Below are 21,987 nucleotides of genomic sequence, written 5' to 3' on the forward strand. Positions count from 1 at the left end.
TAAGAGATTGTCCTTGTGGTGTTCCAACACCTTGGAACCCTCATAGCAATCCCATCTTGGTGTAAAGTTGGAAGCCCAAAAATATGAAGTGAAAATCTGCTCAACATAGGCTTCTCGGAACTCCGAGAGAATTCTCGGAGCCCTGAGCTTGGAACTCCGAGAGATTCCTCGGAGCTCCGAGAAATGGTCTAGTAGACATTTTTCAACTTCTATTTGTATTCCCGGAACTCCGAGAACACTAATAACGGTTAGATTTATATCCGTTGGTGTTTTTTCCAGAATTACCACTATGCCACCAAATGGTCATATTTGGGTTTTTCTATATATATGGGTATTCCCAACTTCCAAATCATGGATCCTAACACTCTAAAACTTCATTTGAACATCCAAAGAGCGAATCAAACTTGATTATGCCTCTCATCCTCTAAAGATTAGGATTTGGATCATAGGCAAAATTTGTACATCTTCTACACTTTATAAACCCTTGTGAGGGATCGTTTTTGTTCTTTCTTTCTTATCAAGAACTTGTATTGGGCGAGTGTTCGGAGAAGCATAGCCCACTCTCCGTGGTGAAGATTGCCACCAAGGTTAAAGGTAATCGGAATTTGTAATCGGCACCGATCTTCGCCGAAGTTAAGAAGATCACATAGTGAAGCCATCAACGGGTTTGGTTGGTGGAGTGGAGTAGGCCTCACGTTTGGAGGACCGAACCACTTTAAAATCTCGGGTGCAATCTCTCTTACTCTTGCTCTTTATTTGCATTTGCACTTTAGATTTGACTTGTGTGCATGAATTTTATTGTTGATCTCTTAATTTCCAAAATTGGGTTTGAGTTTTCAAAAGAATTAAAACTTGTTAGAAACCTAATTCTTCCCTCCTCGTTTGTTGCCAATTCGGGACCACCCTTGGAATTTCACCACCCCCCCAGGTCCCTCAGGGCTGGTCGTCCAATGATGGCGCTGTAGGTGAACGGTATATCTACGACCAGGAAGGTTGTCATAATGGTCTTTTGGAGGGGGTATGTCCCAAAGGTGACAGGTAGATCGATTTTACCACTAACTTACACGGATGCACTTGAAAATCCGTATATGGAATATGGAATATTCTGTCGGTCCTAGCCTTCCTTCACCGAGTTTCATTTCTTCAAAGGTCCCGAGATGTAGCATATTGACGGAGCTTCCTGTGTCTACCAGGATCTTCCCTACATCGTAGTTGGAGATGATCAGCCTCATAACCAGTGCGTCATCGTGCGGGACTTGCAGTCCCTTGTAGTCTTTACTAGAGAAGAAGATGACCTTGTCTTCTTGGGGCGGATTTGTCCGGACCCTTTTTGAAGGTATTTCCAGGGAGAACACTCGCTCCGCGTATGCTCGTCGGCTGGCTGTTGTCGGTCCTCCTGTTGCAGGCCCTCCCGTTATGATGTTGATCTTTCCAGCAATGGTGGGAGGTTGCTCGGGGGCGGGCGCTTGATACGAGGGTTCTCTCTTGGGTGATCGATGGAACCGTGAGTGGTGGTGACAATCCAGGGATCGACGTCTGCTACGGGACTGGTGCCTGTTGTGGGACCGGTGCCTGCTGTTGGACCGGTGTCGGCTTCTCGATCTGCCAGGAGGAGAAGAGCGATATATATATTTGTCTGTTGGTGAGGACGTTCGATCTGCACGGGGCTCTTTAGATATTGATTCAAGTGGCCTTCTTTGGCCAGTTTTCCACCTGAAGTCTAAGATGGTAGCAACGGTCAGTTTCATGGTCGTGGTCCATATGAAAATCACAAAACTTTCCGGCTTGACGCTTCTTTGGATCGGTGCTTATTTTCTTAGGAGTAGTTAGGAGGCCCTGATCTCTAATGGCGAACAGGACATGGGAAAGCGGAACTTTTAAGGGGGCATTTACTAACCTTTCAAAGACGGGGATGGGGTTCCTATTTTCCGGCCTCTCCTCGGCCCGAGATCTCCCTGCTCCCTTCATGTCTTCTTTTTTTTTCCTCAAGGCCCGCTCGGCTCCGTTCCCTTATGCAGGCTTCTCCGCTCGGATAAGCTTGTTGGTCTTGGATTCAAGTTCTTGCAGATCCCGCAATGGCTTGAGAGTGAGGTGTACCTTGAGGTTTTGGTCAATGGTTGTGTGCTTTAGGGCTGCAACTGCTATCTGGACGTCGATGTTGGTAAGCTGGGACAATTCAGCATTGAACTTTAGCATGAAGTCTCTCAAGGTTTCGTTCTTTCCCTGTCGGAGGGCCAAGAGAGCGTCCGCTGGGTCATGATGGAGGCGGTTATTAGCGAACCGTGCCGTGAACTTTCTTCCAAATTCGTGGAAGGATCCAATGGAGTCTGGCTCCAGGCGCAGATACCAATCATTGGCGGTTTTCCTTAGGAGGGAGGAGAAGGCCTTGCACATGAATCTGTCTGACGCGCCTCGGAGCGCCATTACTCTCCTGAAAGTCTGGAGGAACTCTAGCAGATCGGTGCTCCCATCATAGCTACCAAGTCGAGAAAGATCTATCCCTGTTTCTACAGGGGCCTTCATAATCTCCGAGGTGAACGGGGACATTGTTTCTCTTTCCCATTCGTCCATGATGTCGTTGGCATACAGTTTTTTCATTTCTCGTTTAACTTCCCGGATCTGCCTTTGCAGGTCAGCTAGTTGGTCTAGGCCTAGTAGTTGTGCGGAGCCACCTCTTCTGCTCGCACTGGGGGCAACTCCTGGGATCGAGTTGTCCGGGTTGGGTTGGCGTGGCTCTGAGTACCTTGTCTTCCAGAGTCTGGTCGATATCCCTTAGTTGGGGGAGCTCCCTCTGGCAGGGGTAAAGGGCTGTTTGTAGAAGGAGAGGCGGCTCGAACTGGCTCCCGCATCCGCCGATGATGACATTCTTCGGGTGACTCCCTATTGTCTTCTTCATAGATTTCAGTCCATCCGTTCGAGGCTGGGGGAACTTCGGAACTGGAGGTTTTGGTTGTGGGGGCAGCCGTAGAAGGAATTCCTGACGAAGTTCGTTGAACATTTCCATGGTGGGAACCATCTGTGGGGTGCTGGAGGTAGGCAAGTGCTGGCCCGAGGCCTGCGAGTTCTGCTCTCGGGAGTTAGAGACGTGAGTTTGTGCATGCTGGGTCTGGCTTCTGGTCACTTCCTCTATTTCTTGCAGTTGGGTGTGGTTTCTCATCGTCATGAAGTATTCAAGCTCAAACGAGTCCCACGGATGACGCCAATATGATGATGCCGGAATCCGGGTCTGCGATCGCGTGGCAGGTAGAGAGCCTCCGTTGGTATCAGTGACCACAAACGAAGGGGTCCGGGGTGGGCCCCAGACGACCACTTCGACACCCAAGTCAGATTTTGGACCATCCGTATAATATACAGCAAGAAATAACGGAGAAACAATCAGGTTTGACGGTGGAGAGTAGGAAGGAGTGAGCGAGCAGGCGTCGAGCGCCTTTTCCCTTCCCGTTTCACTTAGGATCGAGTCCTCTTAATGGTGGTTGAAGTTGGTCTTTAATGGTGTCTGGTATAAGGATGTGTTCTTAATTCCCCAGGTTAAATTGGGTTTTTTTATCTCCTCGTCCTATCCTCCACTTCCCTCAGAAGCTTAGCTGCCTATTTATTCTTTTTTCCTGCATGAAGATTTCCTTTACGGGATACCACGTGGACATCTCTCATCATTTTGGAGAGAAAGCATTCTTTTATTGGATTGGGTTGCCTCCTGGCTCGGCGGCGCGCATGGCTTTGTCGTGTAAATCCATCCATAATCGTGATGATGGATAATCATGCTTAAGATTTTAACGGCGGAGAGGTGACACGTGGCGAGATCACGTGGCATTGCCATGCTTTACCATATTTCTTAATCATGATTAGATTCATCTGATATAAGGGTGACACGTGGCGGGATCTAATGGCTCCACCGTCTTTACACCCTGTTAGGGACTATCACAGAAGGCATTTCTCATATTGCGTGTCGCAATGATGACGAAATCTGTTGAAAAGTGAGCCTTTGTGGCTGGCCTGACACGTGACAGACCATCTGTGAATTGCCTTATGCGATGGTACCTAGAAAATCCCCAAGTAAAATATTTTTTTTCTCAACGACCCACAACCTTCTTTATACGAGCAAAAGCACTTGGAAGGAAATGGTAGGATTTCTTAGCATTAGCTCATGGAGTTGAAACAATCAAAGAGAGACCGTCAAAGTCTCTTGATATTCTCTGGTCTAAGCATTCAAAAGCCCAATCCGCGTTGAAGCTTGAAAACGAGTTCAAAGGTCGTGGTCACTAGAATAGCTGGAATGTAGTTGGCAATATATTTTCACTCCCCCTACAGTACGGGCAATGATATTTTCACTCCCCCTAAAGTACGCATTCGCTCCCCTGTTTATAAAATTATAATAATTTAGAATATTAAGGAGACTAATGTCCGTGGTACAGTATTTTGATAATACCACTACTTACTTTGGTTTATTCTTTTACTTACTTTGGTTTATACTTTTCAAATAATTAGATGTTGACAGCATCTTAGGCCCTGTTCGTTTAAGATTATGACAAAACAATTGTGAGCGCTAAACTGATTATTAGACTCAAATTTAAAGCTAATTTTCTGTCCAATAATAAGTTTAGCACTCACAATCGGTTGCCATAATCTTAGACAAACAGGACTTTAGTATTGTTACAACCATGAAAAGATAGTGCCTTCATCAAAATATGGCACTGCCCTTATATTAAATGGCCTTAGTATAGAGCTGGTTCCATGAAAGCATAGGAGCCCGTGGTATGGTCGGTTTATTTTGGAGAAACAATAACCCCCTCCCTTTTTTTGGTAATGGCACACCTATCCTTATTTTACGGACTTCAAATTATTTGCTTTTATAAAAGCCTTTGAAATTCCCAAAAATATATCAACCCACAATTATAATAGTGATTAACTAAGTGTGGTGTGCCATTATCAAAACAAGGAAGTGAGGATGTCTTTTCCCTTCATTTGGCTAGTTGGAGTTTATAATGCAAGGACTTTTTCACTCTATCACTGTCAAATTCATGGCCAACTCATCTTGTCCTATATGCTTAACCAGCTGTTATACAATTCCCAAAAAGCTGTCCAACAGCCTTTGACAGCTGGTTAAAGCACATGCGACAAGGTGAGTTCGTCATATTATCAAAACATGGTTGTGCCAATGTCATTTGACTTAAGGTATCAAACAAATTGCAAATAGATAATAATAGGGGAGTGATAAATCGACTCCCCAAATTGATAAATCTATTCCCCATGTGTCTTTCTCTCTCCTCTAGGTTAGAGAGAGAAAGAGGAGAGAGATAAACACATGGGAGTCGATTTATCACTGCCCTAATAATAATAACAATAATATGATTATTATTATTATAAGTAGCAGTAGTAGTTGTTGTTGTAGTATGAGAAAGTCTAAGCACTTTGAAAATCTTCACATTTAGGTGCCACCTTTGCCCATGAACTGCTTCACATCACTAAAACTAACCAATAGAAAATAATTCTTTACAGTGTGTTACTTTCCACATGCAAAGGGCCCATCAAATGAATGGCTTGCATCACCCAAACACTGTGGGCCCCCACTGTATTTTAAGCCGACGGAGTAGATAACTTATCCATACGATCGTGGAGGAACACTTTTCTCATATAAAAAATATAGGATGACACATCGTGAAAGTTAATCATAATCATAATACTATCCTTTTCCTCTAAATCATGGAAAAGATTTCAAACAAATTTTCCATTAGAAATGCAATGAAAACAGGGCGTTGGGAATTTATGCCGATTATTTTTGCTCCAATAGGATTAAAAACTTAATTTTTTGTATCTATATATTAAAAACTGAAGCCATTCCAAAAAAAAAAACTCACATTTTTATGTGTGTGTGTGTGTGTATATATATCTACTATAATAAGCCGGGATGAAAAGAGAGAGTTTTTTCGATTTTTTTGAAAAATCCGTGAGAATTACACCTCACATTTTTTGACTTTTTTGAACAAATGCCCCCATTCAACTCATATAATTGCAATCCTACCCCCATCCTTTATGCTTTTAACAAAGGCACCCATTAAATCATATAATTTCAATCCTACCCCTCCTTTATGCTTTTAATAAAGGCACCCATTAAAGCCGTATAATTTCAATCTTACCCCCCTCCTTTATGATTTTTTAATAAAAAATCTATAGGGTGATCTTAACCATCCGATTTAAGAGGAATTATGGAAACATCTATAGATTGGAGGGCTAGGATCAGCCTACGGAAATGATTTTTGGGGCACAACCTATTTATGTTGTGTTCCATCACATGGACGGTTTGGATCAACCTATGACGTGGTCCGTACAGTTCTTTGTCGGCCCGTGCATCGCACGCACCCATTAAAGCCACATAATTTCAATCTTACCCCCCTCCTTTATGGTTTTTTAATAAAAAATCTATAGGGTGATCTTAACCATCCGATTTAAGGGGAATTATGGAAACCTCTATAGATTGGACGGCTAGGATCAGCCTATGGAAATGATTTTTGGGGCACAACCTATTTATGTTGTGTTCCATCACATGGACGGTTTGGATCAACCTATGACGTGGTTCGTACAGTTCTTTGCCGGCCATTTTTTACTAGTATATATATATATATATATATATATATATATATATATATATATATATATATATATATAGAGAGAGAGAGAGAGAGAGAGAGAGAGAGAGAGAGAAGGGTTGCTGCTAACGTAGTAGCTAAGATAACTGCTAACGAGTGCATAAAACAAGGTTGGGCCCACATGTTTTGGGTGATCCTAAGCATTCATCTCAAAGGTCCCATCATGGATGAAGTTTGTACCAAAAACCAGCTCTATTGGATCATCCTAACCCTTTCATTTGTGGGGTGAAAAAACGATCAAATTTGTGGCCAAACAATATCTGTCCATTTCCCCACCCACAAATGGACATCCTAAGATGATCCAATGGAGTTGATTTTTGGTACACAACCCATCCATGACGGGGCCTTTGAGATGAATGCTTAGGATCACCCAAAACATATGGGCCCGACCTTGTTTTATGCACTCGTTAGCAGCAACCTTTTGTTTATCTGAGCAGCTGCTTCAAAAACTCATGTGGCCCCACATTTTTGGGGTGATCCAAAGCATTCATTTGGAAGGCCCTTCCATCGATAGGGTGTGTACACAAAATGAACCCTTTAGGATCACCCTAACCCTGCCATTTGTGGAAGGGAAAAATGGTCAGAAACAGTGTTTGTCCGTTTTCCCCTCCACCTTTGATTGGGTTAGGATGATCCTATAGGGCTGATTTTTGGTACACACTCTATCCATGGAAGGGCCTTTCAAATGAATGCTTTGGATCACCCAAAAAATGTGGGCCACATGAGCTTTTGAAGCACCTGCTCAGATAAGCTATCTAAGCAGCTACGCAGGAACACTACTCTCTCTCTCTCTCTCTCTCTCTCTCTCTCTATATATATATATATATATATATATATATATATATATATATATATATATATACTAATAAAAAAATATTGATAGAATTTTACTCTGTTAGGGTTAAAATTTGTTTAAAGAAGATGATGGGGGTGGGGTGGGGTGGGGGGGGGGCATAAGAAAAAGACATAAATTCAAACAAGATGAAGAAAACAAAATAATAAAAAAATCTTAGCAAGAAGAAGAAAAAAGAAGGAACAAAAATTAAGAAAATATGAGAAAAGCTATAAATTCGAGGAAGAAGAAGAAGAAGAAAAAAGGAAAAAGAAAAAAAACCAAAAAACTCGTAAAACTAGGCAAAAAAGAAAAAAAACTGAAAACAATTAAAAAGCCTTAAAATTGGGATAATAATAATAATAATGAAGGAAATGATATCAGCACAACCATGATTTGATAATTGCAGTAAATCATCTTGTATTTTAATATTTAAAGACCAGAGGTCATTACATTTCCCAAAATGCTCTCACTAGCCTATTAAAAAGGAAAAGACAAGCTGAGCTTTTGCAATTATTAAAACATGATAGTGCCAAAAATCAGTTGTCTAAGAAGAATAGTTCAAGCTTCATAAGAAGAGTATAAATGAGGGGTACTTAAATTTTTTTACTGTATAAATCCTGATTTCATCATTTTCTTATGCTATTGATATTGGCACTGCCATTTTTTGATATTTGCACTAACTCACTTTGTCTTTTACTATTTAAGAATTCCCCAACAAGTTCTCAAAAGCTTTAAAAAAGAAAAGACAAGGTGAGTTAGTGCAATTATAAAGACATGGTAGTGCCGATATCAGTAGACTTTTCTTAAAAAACCTTTCCAATTCCTGTTCGTGTTGGCCAGATATGTTGAAGTATAGAAGGTTAAATAAATACCTTCTCCAATATCTTAAGCTTTGGGATCCTTGGGTTCAAAACTCCTTGATATTAAAAACCCACATGTAATGGACAACCCAAAAGAGGGGCCACATGTGCCAACAGCTTTTAAGCTTTGGAGTAAAATTGCTTGTTGGGTTTTGTTAACGTATGCCCTTAGGGCACAACCGTTAAGGTGCATTGGGAAAGAAAATTTACACATGTTTTAATAAAGAAATCTCAAAACGTGTGTCAAAGTTTGAAAGTATGTGAAAATATGAGTGGAAATTTTCTTAGCAAAACCCAAAAGGGAAATGATGCGAGCGCAACCATGTTTCTCAAGTGGCTTTAAAAATGACCCTCCTCCGGCCCTTCGTAGAGAGAGCCCTTGCAACTCTCGCTCCTCAATGTTTTGTTATATGCACTAATGAATCTTGTCTTTTAGTATCTAAAGAGCAAGATTTATATGGTGTAAGCCCTTATAGTCCCTTATTTTTCAAAGAGTACTGTTTGGACCACACTATACAATGATCCAAACCATCCATATGATGGGCCATAACGTTAATAGGTTGTGCCCAAAAAATCATTTCCATAGGATGATCCCAACCCTCCGATCTACAGATGAACTGCATAGTATGGAAACCTCTATAGATTGGAGGGCTAGGATAATCCTATGGAAATGATTTTTTCAGCACAACCTATTTATGTTATGGCCTATCATATGGACGATTTGGATCATCTTATAGTGCGGTCGTACAGTTCCCAAAAACCATTTAAAAAGAAAAGACAAGTTAGAACCGTGCAATTATTAAAACATTACTTGTCTTACTACAACGAAGAAAGTTAACACGGCGGGAAAAAAGGGACAAAAGAGAGAAATAGGGCGCTGATATTCCCCCCCGTGACGGTTGGCTAACGTTAAACATTAGGATTTAACGTAAATGTCACTTTCCCACCATTTGACCTCTCTCTCTCTCTCTCTCTCCACACACACACAACAGAACAGGTGGTGGGCCCAACAGAAACCGTTGGTGGAATGGTGGGCCCATCTTTGAACAACGTAGGCCCCGCCCATCCCACACCATAGGATAATCCAAACCGTCCATTTGATGGGCCATAAACGTAAATAGGTTGCATCCCAAAATATCATTTCCATAGGCTGATCCTAGCCCTCCGATCTAAATAGAAACTACATCTTATGCAATGTTGTGATCATCCTATGGAAATGATTTTTGGGGCACAACCTATTTACGTTATGGCCCATCAAATGAATGCTTTAGATCATTCTATGGAGTTGGTCGTAAAGTAACATTAAGGCCCGTCCACAACATAGGACGATCCAAGCTATCCATGGTTTGGATAATCCTATGGAGTTGGTCGTACAGTAACATTAAGGCCCAATCGTAGGCCCCACCGATATTTTTTCAAATTGAAGCATACCGTTCACAACATAGGATGATCCAAGCCGTCCATGGTTTGGATCATCCTATGGTGTGGTTTGTACAGTAACATTAAGGCCCAATTTAGGCCCCACCCATATTTTTGAAAATGAAGTGCACCGTCGAGACCATAGGATGATCCAAGCCGTCCATTTGATGGGCCATAACGTAAATGGGTTGTGCCCCCAAAAGGGTTGGCCCATCAAATGAATGGTTTGGATCATCCTGTGGTCGTACAGTAACATTAAGGCCCGTTCACAACATAGGATGATCCAAGCCGTCCATGGTTTGGATAATCCTATGGAGTTGGTCGTACACTAATATTAAGGCCCAATTGTAGGCCCCACCGATATTTTTCAAATTGAAGCATACCGTCCACAACATAGGATGATCCAAGCCGTCCGTGGTTTGGATCATCCTATGGTGTGGTTCGTACCTATTTAGGCCCCACCCATATTTTTGAAAATGAAGTGTACCGTCCAGACCATAGGATGATCCGAGCCGTCCATTTGATGGGCCACAATGTAAATAGGTTGTGCCCCAAAAATCATTTCCGTAGGATGATCACAACCCTACAATCTATAAAAGTTGCATAAGATGTAGTTTCTATTTAGATCGGAGGGCTAGGATCAGCCTATGAAAATAATATTTTGGGACGCAACCTATTTCCGTTTATGGCCCAATATGGACGGTTTGGATTATCCTATGGTGTGGTATGGGCGGGGCCTACGTTGTTCAAAGATGGGCCCACCAACTGTTCCTGTTGTGTGTGTGGAGAGAGAGAGACCGGTCAAATGGTGGGAAAACGTTAGCCAGCCGTCCGGGGGGGGGGGGGATGACGTTCCTCACTTAAGTCATTTTCTTCATCTAGTCATGGCGGCTTGAATTCTCCCCGCAAAGAAGAAAACCCTCAGCATAAGGAAAGGATTTGGAAAAGAAATTCCTCTGGAAATTCTAAGTATTCTCCTCAAATTCCAGCGACTTATCGCATTTTTTCCTCTCTACCAGGTGAATTTTATCTAGGGAAAAGTTCTTAAAACCCTACATTTTCATTTGCATTTTATTTGATAGAAATTCTGACAGAAACGAGAGGAAACTGTGGGAAATCATTGTACTTTGATCCATCTTGTCTAAGATCTGTTTTAAATTGGTTATTCTATAGTTACCTGTTCATGATTCATTTCTAGGTTTTGTTCTAACTGTACAGTGTCTTCTATTTAATCCCTTGCTTGCTAAAAGTTGAAGAATTTTGTGAATTTAGGACTATAAAATTGAACTGTCTGACCTAATTCGCGTTGAATTGGAGTAGATTGTTTGGGTGTTGGAGATATCTGAAACTGTTAAATTGGAATCCTGAAGTTCTTAAGGCCTTGTTTTTAGAAAGGAAAAGTATTTCTGGGATTTTGTACATTTTGCTTACAATGGAAAAAGATAATTTGAACCAACCCCATTCAATTTTTATTTAGAGGAAGCTTTAAGTTATGATGATATCCCTCTAAATTTACCCTAATTATACTATTTCCCTCTAAATTGTGGAAAGAAAAACAAATTTTCAAGAAAACATTTTCCATATGAAATGGTTTTCTTGCACTACAAACAGGGCGTAAAACGCTACATTTTCATTTGCATTTCAGCGGAATTGAATGATTTGTTGGAAATTCTCACCGAAACGAGTCGAAACTGCGAGAAATCGGTTTACTTTACTCCATCTTCTTGAAGATTTTTTTCAAAATTGGTTATTCTGTAGTTATCTGTTCATGATTCATTTCTAGGGTTCTAGCTTAAAGTTGAAGAATCCGGAAGGACTTGAAAATTGAAGCGTTTGACGTAATTTGCGTTGAATTGGAGTAGATTGTTAGGCAAAACTGTTAAGTTTGTGTAATTTGGTTTCTGCCAAGTTGCAGCCCTAAAAAATTCAAGATCGTTCTGTGATTTTTTTTCTTCCAGTTCTGCAGGAAAGGAGTCAGGTGTAGTCAATTCTAACGAATCTGGATGGAGCGTTTGAACGGTTGCTTTTGTTTGCTTGTGTTGAATTTGTTAAGGATCTTGCTATGATAAGCTTCCTCCATGTTGTTTGAATGAAATCACCATATCAAAATGTGGATGCGGGTCAAGATGCAACCAAAGCAAATCCTAGTCGACTCGGTCCGAATCGGCTGAATACTTATTTGACGCGGTCATAAATTGGGAGAGTTAAAGGAGTTTTGGTTGACTTTGAAGGGCAAAATGCGGACTCAGACAAGAACGCGGCCAAGACAAAAGGGAGTCGACATGGGGGAGTCAACGATGATAGGGGGGAGTTTTGAAACTATGGTTTGAATTCGGGCCACCATTGCTGCAATGATGGCAATGGACATGAAAGAGTTTATTTCTTAGTTTCTTCCTCGAGATGGCAATGAATATGATTATGGATGCTGCTTTTGTTCCGGCTTCGGAAGCCCTTTCTCGAATTATAGAGGAGATGGTAGCCACCACAAATGCTGCCCGGGACGTCCTTGTTAAAAAGGAGAGTTTTGCAGAAGTCTCAAGTTACTTGGATAAGATTGTTCCTGTTCTAAGAGAATTGATCAAGAAGAAAGTCCTCAATTTCGAGAGCTTAAACGTCGTCATCGAGATCCTCAATAGGGAAGTCAAAGTCGCAAAGGAGCTAACTTTGGAGTGTAGCAAACGAAACAAGGTCTATCTCTTAATCAATTGTAGGAGTATTGTTAAGCGCTTACAGGAAACAACAAGAAAGATTAGCCGAGCAGTGAGACTTATCCCTTTGGCCTCATTGGATCTCTCGTCAAATATAAATGAGGAAATTAATGAGCTATGTGATAATATGCTGAATGTTGAGTTCAGGATGGCCATAGTGGAGGAGGAGGTCTTGGCAAGAATTGACTCAGGAATCCAGGAAAGGAATGCTGATCGTTCTTATGCAAATAATTTGCTTGTTCTCATTGCAGAGGCTGTTGGCATCTCAACCGAGCGGTCAACATTGAAGAGGGAGTTTGAAGAATTCAAAAGAGAAATAGACGATGCACAGCTGAGAAAGGACCAGGAAGGGGCTATACAAATGGATCAGATTATTGCATTGCTTGAAAGGGCAGATGCCACTTTGTCTCTTGAAGAACGAGAGAGGAAATATTTCAGTAAGCGAAACTCTTTAGGTCATCAACCATTGGAACCTCTCCAGTCATTTTATTGTCCGATTACTCGTGATGTTATGGTGGACCCCATCCAAACTTCGTCTGGCCAAACATTTGAGAGAAGTGCGATAGAAAAGTGGTTTGAAGATGGGAACACCACCTGCCCCATGACTATGACCCCCTTAAACAGAGAAATTATTCGGCCTAACATTACACTTCGGAAATCGATTGAAGAATGGACGGATAGAAACATGATGATCATGATTGGTTCAATGAAGTCTAAACTCTCGTCAGATGAGGAGGAAGAAATTCTTGAGTGTCTGAGCCAGCTCCAAGAACTCTGTGAAGAAAGAGACTTACACCGAGAATGGGTAGTATTGGAGAATTACATACCAATTCTAGTTGGGTTTCTTGGCAGAAACAATTCTCTGATAAGAAGTCCTGTTTTGTCCATCCTTTACATATTGGCAAAGGATAGTGATGATGTCAAGGTATGTTCTGTAAAAAATTCACCTTTATTACTTTAGTTTGTCACTTTGCTTCTGTTACTGGCACCTGTTAAAGTATAAAAGATTAAATAATTCCATCTCCAAAGGCTTAAGCTTTTGGAGTAATTGGTTATTTGACATGGTATCAAAGCAAAGGTCCCGTGTTCAAAACTCCTTGATATTAAAAATCCACATGACCAACCCAAAAGAGGGGCCACATGTGTCACATGTAGGCCAACCCTAAAAAAGAGGGGCCACGCATGAGGGGGAGTGTTAAATTATAGAAGATTAAATAACGCCATCTCCAATGACTAGTCTTGGCCGCGTTCTTGTCTCAGTTCGCATTTTGCCCTACAAAGTCAACCAAAACTCCCTATTTTCAAAAAAACATAATAATAACGCCATCTCCAAAGGCGTAAGGTTATTATTTGACAGCACCTAATAGAGAAAGTTACATCAGTTTCTTGTTTCCTGACCAGTAGGAAATGATCTGCAAGCCAAAGTTTCAGCTATTTTGTGCTCTTTGAACTATAAATTAACCCTACTTATTTTGATATATTGCATCAAGGTCTTGCCTAGCTTGGGACAAAGGCTTAGTTGAGTTGAGTTGAGTTGAGTTGAGTACATCAAGGTCTTGCCTCGTCAACAAGGAGATGCTTTAATCAGCAAAGTGGTAGATGCTCCTATTTCAATGCCGTTGACCAAATTGAATTCGGTGCCTGCAGGAAAGAATTGCTGAAGTGGATAATTCCATTGAATCTATTGTTCGTTCTCTTGGACGGCGTATTGGGGAAAGTAAGTTGGCAGTGGCTTTGCTATTGGAACTATCAAAAAATGATGTGGTTCGTAACCATATTGGGAAGGTGCAGGGAAGTATACTTCTCGTAGTGACACTTTCAAACAATGAAAATCCTCAAGTTGCTATAGATGCAAGGGAGCTCTTGGAGAATCTTTCCTTCCTTGACCAGAATGTTGTACAGATGGCAAGGGCAAATTATTTTAAACATTTGTTGCAGCGGCTTTCTTCAGGTCATTCTATAATATGCCATTATTTTCAGCATTTTTGATTCGTTTTTTTGTGGAACTCTGCTACGAGATTTTTGTGATCACACATTAAGAATTAGAACCTATCCATGACTAAATCTAGGAGAAAAGGAGATTAAAAGGAAGGTTTGTAAGGCATGCGGATGATGTCTATGCTATTGTTATTTTAACTTTTGCCAGAATGGTGTGTTTGCCCAATTAGGGCTAATCACTTACATGTATATAATACAACTCAACTAAGCCTTTGTCCCAAACTAGTTGGGGTCGGCTACTTACATGTCTATAATATATATATATGAGGAAAAGGATTGTACGCTCGACCGTACCTAAAGTTAGGTACGGTAGAGTGCCAAATCACATGGGTCCCCCATTTTTGGTGGGCATCTAAACCATTCATTTGCAAGGCCCTATCGTAGATAGGGTGCATACCAAAAATCAGCACCATTGAATCATCCTAACCCCTCCAAAATTGGAGGCCAAAATGGGCAGATTTGTGGACAAACACTGTCTGTCCATTTTCGCCTCCACAAATGGATGGGTTAGGATGATCCTATGGAGCTGATTTTTGGTATGCACCCTATCTATGATGGGGCCTTGCAAATGAATGGTTTAGATGTTCACCAAAAATGTGGGACCCTGTGATTTGGCACTCTACCGTACCTAACTTTAGGTACGGTCGAGCGTACAATCTTATTCCTCTATATATATATATGAGAGAACATTTCCTACACACTTGTGTAGGTAAGTTACCTACGCACTACCTTAAAATACAGTGGGGGCCCACATTGTTTGGGTGATCCAAACAATTCATTTGAATGGTCCTCACATAGATAGGGTGTCCACAAAAAATCAGATCCATAGGATCATCCTAACCATTCAAACTATGGAGGCAAAAAATGGACTAATTTGTGAAGGTTTATACACGTCCATTTTACCTCCACAAATCATAGGGTTGGGATGATCCTATGGATCTGATTTTTTGTGGACACCCTATCTATGTGAGGACCATTCAAATGAATTGTTTGGATCACCCAAACAATGTGGGCCCCCACTGTATTTTAAGGTAGTGCGTAGGTAACTTACCTACACAAGTGTGTAGGAAATGTTTTTTTTCTCTCTCTCTCTCTATATATATATATATATATATATAATGAAAATAATAATAATAATGCAATTTAGTTACAACACAAACACCAAAATACCCTATTTACAATTACAATTCTCTTTTACCCGCTACCCCCACCCCCGGCCAAGTTGTTTTAACTTTTACCAGAATGGTATGTTAGCCCAATTAGGGCTAATCACTTATATATATATATATATATACTCAACTCAACTCAACAAAGCCTTTGCCCCAAACTAATCGGGATCGGCTAAATGAATCCTTTAGAAAAATTTCATGAAGGTGAAAGGAATCTATCCGGCTCTAATCCCAGCTCTAGTTGGGTTCTTCTATGTGGATCATTTTCTTCCATTCTATTCTATCCAAGGTCATGTTCTCTGTTATGTTCCTAGCTATCAAGTCTTTCCTCACTGTTTCTACCGAAGTTGTTTTCAGTTTGCCCCTACCTCTTTTTACTCCATCAATTTGGCACGAGTCGCCTCTTCTCACCGGAGCATCCAAAGGCCTACGTTGGATATGTCCAAACCATCTTAAGTGGTGCTCTCTCATCTTCTCCTCAATTGGTGCCACCCCCATCTTTTTACGAATGTCTTCATTTTTAATTCTATCTAACCTTCTGTGGCCGCACATCCATCTAAGCATTCGCATCTTTGCTACCCTCATCTTATGCACATGCATCTTCTTGGTGGCCCAACATTCTGAGCCGTACAGCATGGCTGGCCTCATAGCTGTGTTATAAAACTTTCCCTTCAACTTGGTAGGGATTTTACGGTCGCACAGAACTCCTGAGGCAAGCTTCCACTTCAACCAACCTGCTCTTATTCTATGGTTAACATCCTCTTCAATCTCTCCTTCCTTATGTAGAATTGAACAAAGATAGCGAAAGATATCCCTCTTAGGTACCTCCTGTCTGGTCATATTTACTACATCCTAGTCCCGCCTCCTTACGTTACTAAAGTTGCACTCCATATACTCCTTAGTCCTACTCAGTCTAAAACCTTTGGATTCCAAAGTAGTTCTCCATAATTCTAATTTAGCATTTACTCCTGCTTTGGTTTCGTCGATTAATACTATGTCATCTGCAAATAACATACACCACAACACCTCATCCTGGATACCCTCCGTAAGCTCATCCATAACTAGTGTAAAAAGATAAGGCCTCAGAGCCGATCCTTGGTGCAGTCCTATTGTAATTGGAAACTCACGAGACGTGGCATCCATGGTTCTGACACTAGTTACTGCTCCATCATACATATCCTTAATCACATCAACATATTTAGTAGGCACTTTTTTCCTTTCAAAAACCCACCACATAACACTCCTGTGAACCCTATCATACGCTTTCTCCAAATCAATGAAAACCATATGAAGGTCATTTTTATTTTCTTTAAATCTCCATTAACCGCCTAATCAAGAAGATAGCTTTCATAGTCGATCGTCCGGGCATGAAGCCAAACTGATTCTCTGACACCATAGTCTCTTTTCTTAGTCTATGCTCAATTACCCTCTCCCAAAGCTTCATGGTGTGACTCATTATCTTAATTCTCCGGTAATTGGTGCAACTCTGAATACCCCATTTATTCTTATAATAGCTACTAATGTACTCTTCCTCCACTCATCAGGCATCTTCTTGATCTTCAAAATATTGTTAAATAATCTAGTTAACCAAACCAAACCCACATCGCCCAAGCATCTCCAAGTCTCAGTAGGAATATCGTCAGCCCCCCAGCCTTACCTAATTTCAGATTTTTCATATTTTACTTATATATATAACTATACATATAATAATAATAATAATAATAATAGTAATCATAAGAGGAAATGGTTTATGAGCAGCTGAGCAGAGCTCACAAACCATAGGGGGGCACACATTTTGGGGGTGATCCTAAGCATTCATTTGGAAGACCCCATCATGGATGGGGTGTGTACCAAAAATCACCTCCATTGGATCATCCTAACCCTTTCATTTGTGGAGGGAAAAAATGGGCAGATTTGTTGACAAACAGTATCTGTCCATTTTTCCTCCACAAATGGACACCCAAAGATGATCCAATGGAGCTGATTTTTGGTACATACCCCATCCATGATGGGGTCTTCCAAATGAATGCTTAGGATCACCCCCAAGATGTGGGCCTCCCTATGGTTTGTGAGCTCTGCTCAGATAAGCTTATCTGAGCAACTGCTCACAAACCATTTCCTCTAATAATAATAATAATAATAATAATAATTTATTATTATTATTATTATTATTTATTATTATTATTATTATTAGTACTAGTACTACTACTATTACTACCATGGTTATAAATTTCGGCCAAAATACTGAAATTTTGGCCGGGACTGACACCAAAAGTACATAAACCCGAAATTTTGGTGAAATTTCACCGAAATCTGAAATTTCGAAATTCCAGATTTCCACCGAAATTTCCGAAATCTTATAAAATACTGAAATTGAATTTCCGAATTTTACATGATTTCAGCCGAAACCGAAAAAATTCGGTTTCGTTTGCTGCCGAAACCGACACCGAAACTGACATTTAAATTCTTGGTTACAAGTTACAACAAAAACACAAAAAATAATCTATTTAGAAATACAATTCTTTTATACTCCCCCTCAAACTATGGGATTGGTGAAAGAGATAGGTTTGAACAAAGGATGGGTCCCCCACTTACATTTTGTGTATATTCACCCTCATTTTCTCAGTTCCACTCGAATTTTCTAATTTGCTTTCTTTCCAATAGGGAGAAGTAGAGCGTTTACTTTTTCCTAAATTAAATATCTTTTTTCATAATGTTTTCTCCTTTTTAATAATTTCAAGAACTTGGAACTACACCAGCAAACTGTGGGAGATAACAACTTATGCTCATTTTTCCTTACAGAATTACAATACTGCTACTAATGCCGTGTTTTCACTAATATCATACAAGGGTACTTTGGAAGATAACTTATTCTATTTTTTCCGTTCAAAATTATAATTCTGCTACTAATGCTGTGCTTTCACTAATATCGTACAAGGGTACTTTTGCAATACTCTGGTGGCGTATTTCCTGCTTCTCCATTTTGATTCCTTTTGCGCGAACCTTCTAGTATTTCTCCTTACAACATTTTCTTTCTCTCACGCTAATTCACCTCTAACCTAGATCCTTTGTGTGATGCTTGTGTATTTTGGGTGCTTCTCTTTCTTTATGACGGTTAGAAATGGAGCTAGGGTTAGATGAGAGGAAGAAGAAGAGGAGTAGAGATGATGGAGGGTCTCTACTAGGGAGCTCCCATGTAAAATGATGTAGATATAAGCCCAAACTAGGGCAACCAAGTACAATGACCACAATACCTTCAACACACACACTAATGATCTAAATACCCATAATACACTTCAACACTCCCCCTCAAGCTGGAGTGTATACACTAAGGAACTCCAGCTTGCTACAAGGTAGACTACAGCAAAAAAGTACAATAAGCCCATACACACATCCAGCTTAGTATAACACTCCTCAAGCTGGTGTGGTAAATACATACTGAAAGCATAATACTAAAAAGGACAGCAGAGGCCACAATAAATAGCATCGAGATCGATGGCCATAAAAAAGAGCAGCTCCCCTGAAGTAGCACAACAACGAGAGCGATCAAACAGGGCCTCTCCCTGAATGAGAGCACGACGAATAGATCCGCATATCGCGAGCAATGGAGGCGCCATGGTAGGAACAGCTACGATCCAGCAAGCAAAAGGGGCACACCAAAGGTGCGCACAACGAACATTGGCCAAGCAGCACAACACCAAGTGAAGAGGATAACAACCGATGGGGAAACCATCGGAGACAAGGTCGACGGGGAAACCGTCGCCTGAAGAGAAGGGATAGAGAGAAAAAGGATAACCAACCAACGATGGGGAAATCATCATCTGGAGACTAGGTCGACGGCATGAGCATCGTCGTCTGAAAAGATAAGAAGATAAGAAGAGGATAACCAACTAGAGATGGGGACACCATCGCCTGATGACAAGGTTGACGGCATGAACATCGTCGCCTGAAGATAAGAAGAGGAAGATAACCAACCACTACAAAAGAAGACTTCCAAGGCACCATACCTCTCTCAGACATTTCATCGAACACTTGGTGTGCACCATGGATAACAACCCAAAGGATGAGAAAATAAAGAGATTTGGAGTGAGTTTGGGTGTATTGGGAGCCATTTGGCTTCCCCAAATGGGATAGTGGTGAGAAAGTATGGTCTAAAAAGGATTTGGGATTATAAGTTGAGATTGGGATGTTTGAGTTGAGAGCCCAAAGAGGCCAAAAAAAATATAGAAAAGAGAAAAATAGGTTTATAAGGAACTCAAAAGAGAAAGAAAGTAAAGATTGGGAGTTGTAATGGAGATTTGTGATTGGCTAAAAAGGGTTTGAAGGGAGGATGAGATGTAAACAGAGAGAGGAGAAGGGGTTTACGACAAACTCTAAAAAGAAGATTGCGCAAATGCGCTGATGAAGAAAAAATATAGAAATATTAGGGGTTACGTCAAGGGGAGGATGGTGGTGGGATTTAAGCCAAAAGACAAGAGAGAGAGTCAGAAACTGGTTTGTGCAGAATACTGGGAGAGAAGATAAGGAGAGTTGGTTATGGCAAAGCCGTATGGAGGAGAAAAAAAGGGGGGGGGGTGTTTGCTTATGGTCAAATACAAAAAAGGGGACAGAGAGGGCAGCGAGAGAGATTTGGGAGAGATTTTCTAGATTTTGGGGGAGAGATTTTAGGGATTTGGCGTGGAGGGTAGCAAGAGAGTTAGTTTTGGGGTTTCGACAAACCAAAAAAAGAGAGAAGATAGATGGGAGAGAGAGGATACGTGAGGGAATGGCGTGGATAGGAGAGAACTCTTCTTCTTTATTCTTTGCCATGGATCTTGCTCTGATACCATGTTAGAAATGAGATTTGGGGTTTGAAACAAAAACAGAGAAATACAAGAGAGCCAGTAAGGGAGAGAGATCGTAGGGAAGATTTGAGGAGAAACTATAGGGAGATAAAGAGAGGAAAACGGGATACGAGAGAGCTATGGGAGAAAGAGATAATGGCGTGGAGGGGGATAGACTCTTCTTCTTTCCTTCTTGAAGGATCAGGCCATTGGCTCTGATACCATGTTAGAAATGGAGCTAGGGTTAGATGAGAGGAAGAAGAGGAGTAGAGATGATGGAGAGTCTCTACTGGGGAGCTCCCATGTAAAATGATGTATATATAAGCCCAAACTAGGGCAACCAAGTAAAATGACCACAATACCCTCAACACACACACTAATGATCTAAATACCCATAATACACTTCAACAATGACAACTGCCAGGACAATCAGATAGGGGTGCAACTCGGGTTGGGTTTGGTCGGGTTGAGGCCGACCCGACCCGACCCGACCCGAGGAACCCTTTTTGCCAACCCGACCCAACCCGAGATTTTAAGCTTAAAAAATATAAAAGTTATTAAAAATGTCGGGTTGAACTCGGGTCGGGTTGCCCAAGCCCTCAACCCGACCCCGACCCGAACTCAACCCGGGTTGAGAAAACTCAACCCGAACCCAACCCGACCCGAACTCAACCCAACCCGACTTTTTCCCGGGTTGAACTTGACAGGTTCAGGTTGAGCCCGCCCAAGTTGCACCCCTACACTCAGGTATGATTAAGTTCTTCGTCATATAATTCGGAAAAATAGTGGTCCAAGGACCACACCACTTAGCCAATGCACATATACTCCCTCAGTGCAAAATCACTGTCATTCGAGACTTGTAGTTTTGTATCTCAAATGCTATTACCATTCTTGCTAGTGGCAATCCATGTCAGTCCCAAACCAGATAAGTGTGTCTATTTTCTTCACAACAACTCTATCAAGATGTATTCTATGTGTGTTTATTAACAGAAGTATCATATGACCACACTTTTTATATTAATATTTGTGCTAAAATGTGAGATCTCATCCCATCCAGGGCCTCTTTTTAATGTCTAATATCTGGTCTCCTATGAAAAGATCAGGCACCATGATCTTCAGGACCTAAATTCTGGAAACATACCATATAAGAAATAGCATACATGTTGCAATAGTGGAGAGTAATTCCAGAGATGGGGCTTAATCACCCCATTCCCCATAGATGTGGTGATTGTCTAAATCAGGCCACCTTTTCATGACTAACCGTGCACAGTTTAGATACAATCATGACCTGACATCCTAGTTGTTCTTGAGCTAATACTACAGAATCCCTCCACATCAACCAGGATAGAACCTCATCTTTTTCCCTGTGAATATCTTTATAAAAACACTTTACTGGAAACACCATTGATCCAGACACAAATGTCCTCCTTATAGAGTTGGAATATAAATGTGGGCCAGCAGTTCTGCAAATTGAACCTTGACAACTCATCCCTTTATCAATTCCTCACATCTCAAGGTTCTAGATATAGAT

At 41.0% G+C, this 21,987-nt stretch overlaps 2 protein-coding genes across 4 annotated transcripts in view; one reads left to right on the forward strand and one right to left on the reverse strand.

Moving 5' to 3' along the window:
- Nucleotides 1-2,010: 2,010 nt before the first annotated feature.
- On the reverse strand, nt 2,011-2,598 carry LOC143883070 (uncharacterized). Its single transcript, XM_077386435.1, has one exon. The coding sequence runs from the start codon at nt 2,596-2,598 to the stop codon at nt 2,011-2,013; it is 588 nt and encodes a 195-aa protein (XP_077242550.1).
- Nucleotides 2,599-10,573: 7,975 nt separating this feature from the next.
- The window catches only part of LOC143885379 (U-box domain-containing protein 44-like), a 28,626-nt gene continuing 17,212 nt past the window's right edge, over nt 10,574-21,987 (forward strand). For 2 of the 3 annotated variants that reach the window (XM_077389525.1, XM_077389527.1), the window contains exons 1-3: nt 10,574-10,777; nt 11,717-13,391; nt 14,114-14,417. In XM_077389525.1, coding sequence (XP_077245640.1) covers nt 12,159-13,391; nt 14,114-14,417 — 1,537 coding nt within the window. In that variant the 5' untranslated portion in view covers nt 10,574-10,777; nt 11,717-12,158. The remainder of the gene's footprint in view (nt 10,778-11,716; nt 13,392-14,113; nt 14,418-21,987) is intronic. The other variant, XM_077389526.1, reaches the window with a different exon arrangement.

Source organism: Tasmannia lanceolata, unplaced genomic scaffold, assembly GCF_043159265.1.
Source record: "Tasmannia lanceolata isolate RefF3 unplaced genomic scaffold, GAP_Taslan_0.1 ptg000008l, whole genome shotgun sequence".
NCBI lineage: Eukaryota > Viridiplantae > Streptophyta > Magnoliopsida > Canellales > Winteraceae > Tasmannia > Tasmannia lanceolata.

What these genes read in the sequence shown, in the direction of transcription:
- LOC143883070 (XM_077386435.1), bottom strand. Translation starts at nt 2,598, where the DNA reads ATGAAAAAACTGTATGCCAACGACATCATGGACGAATGGGAAAGAGAA.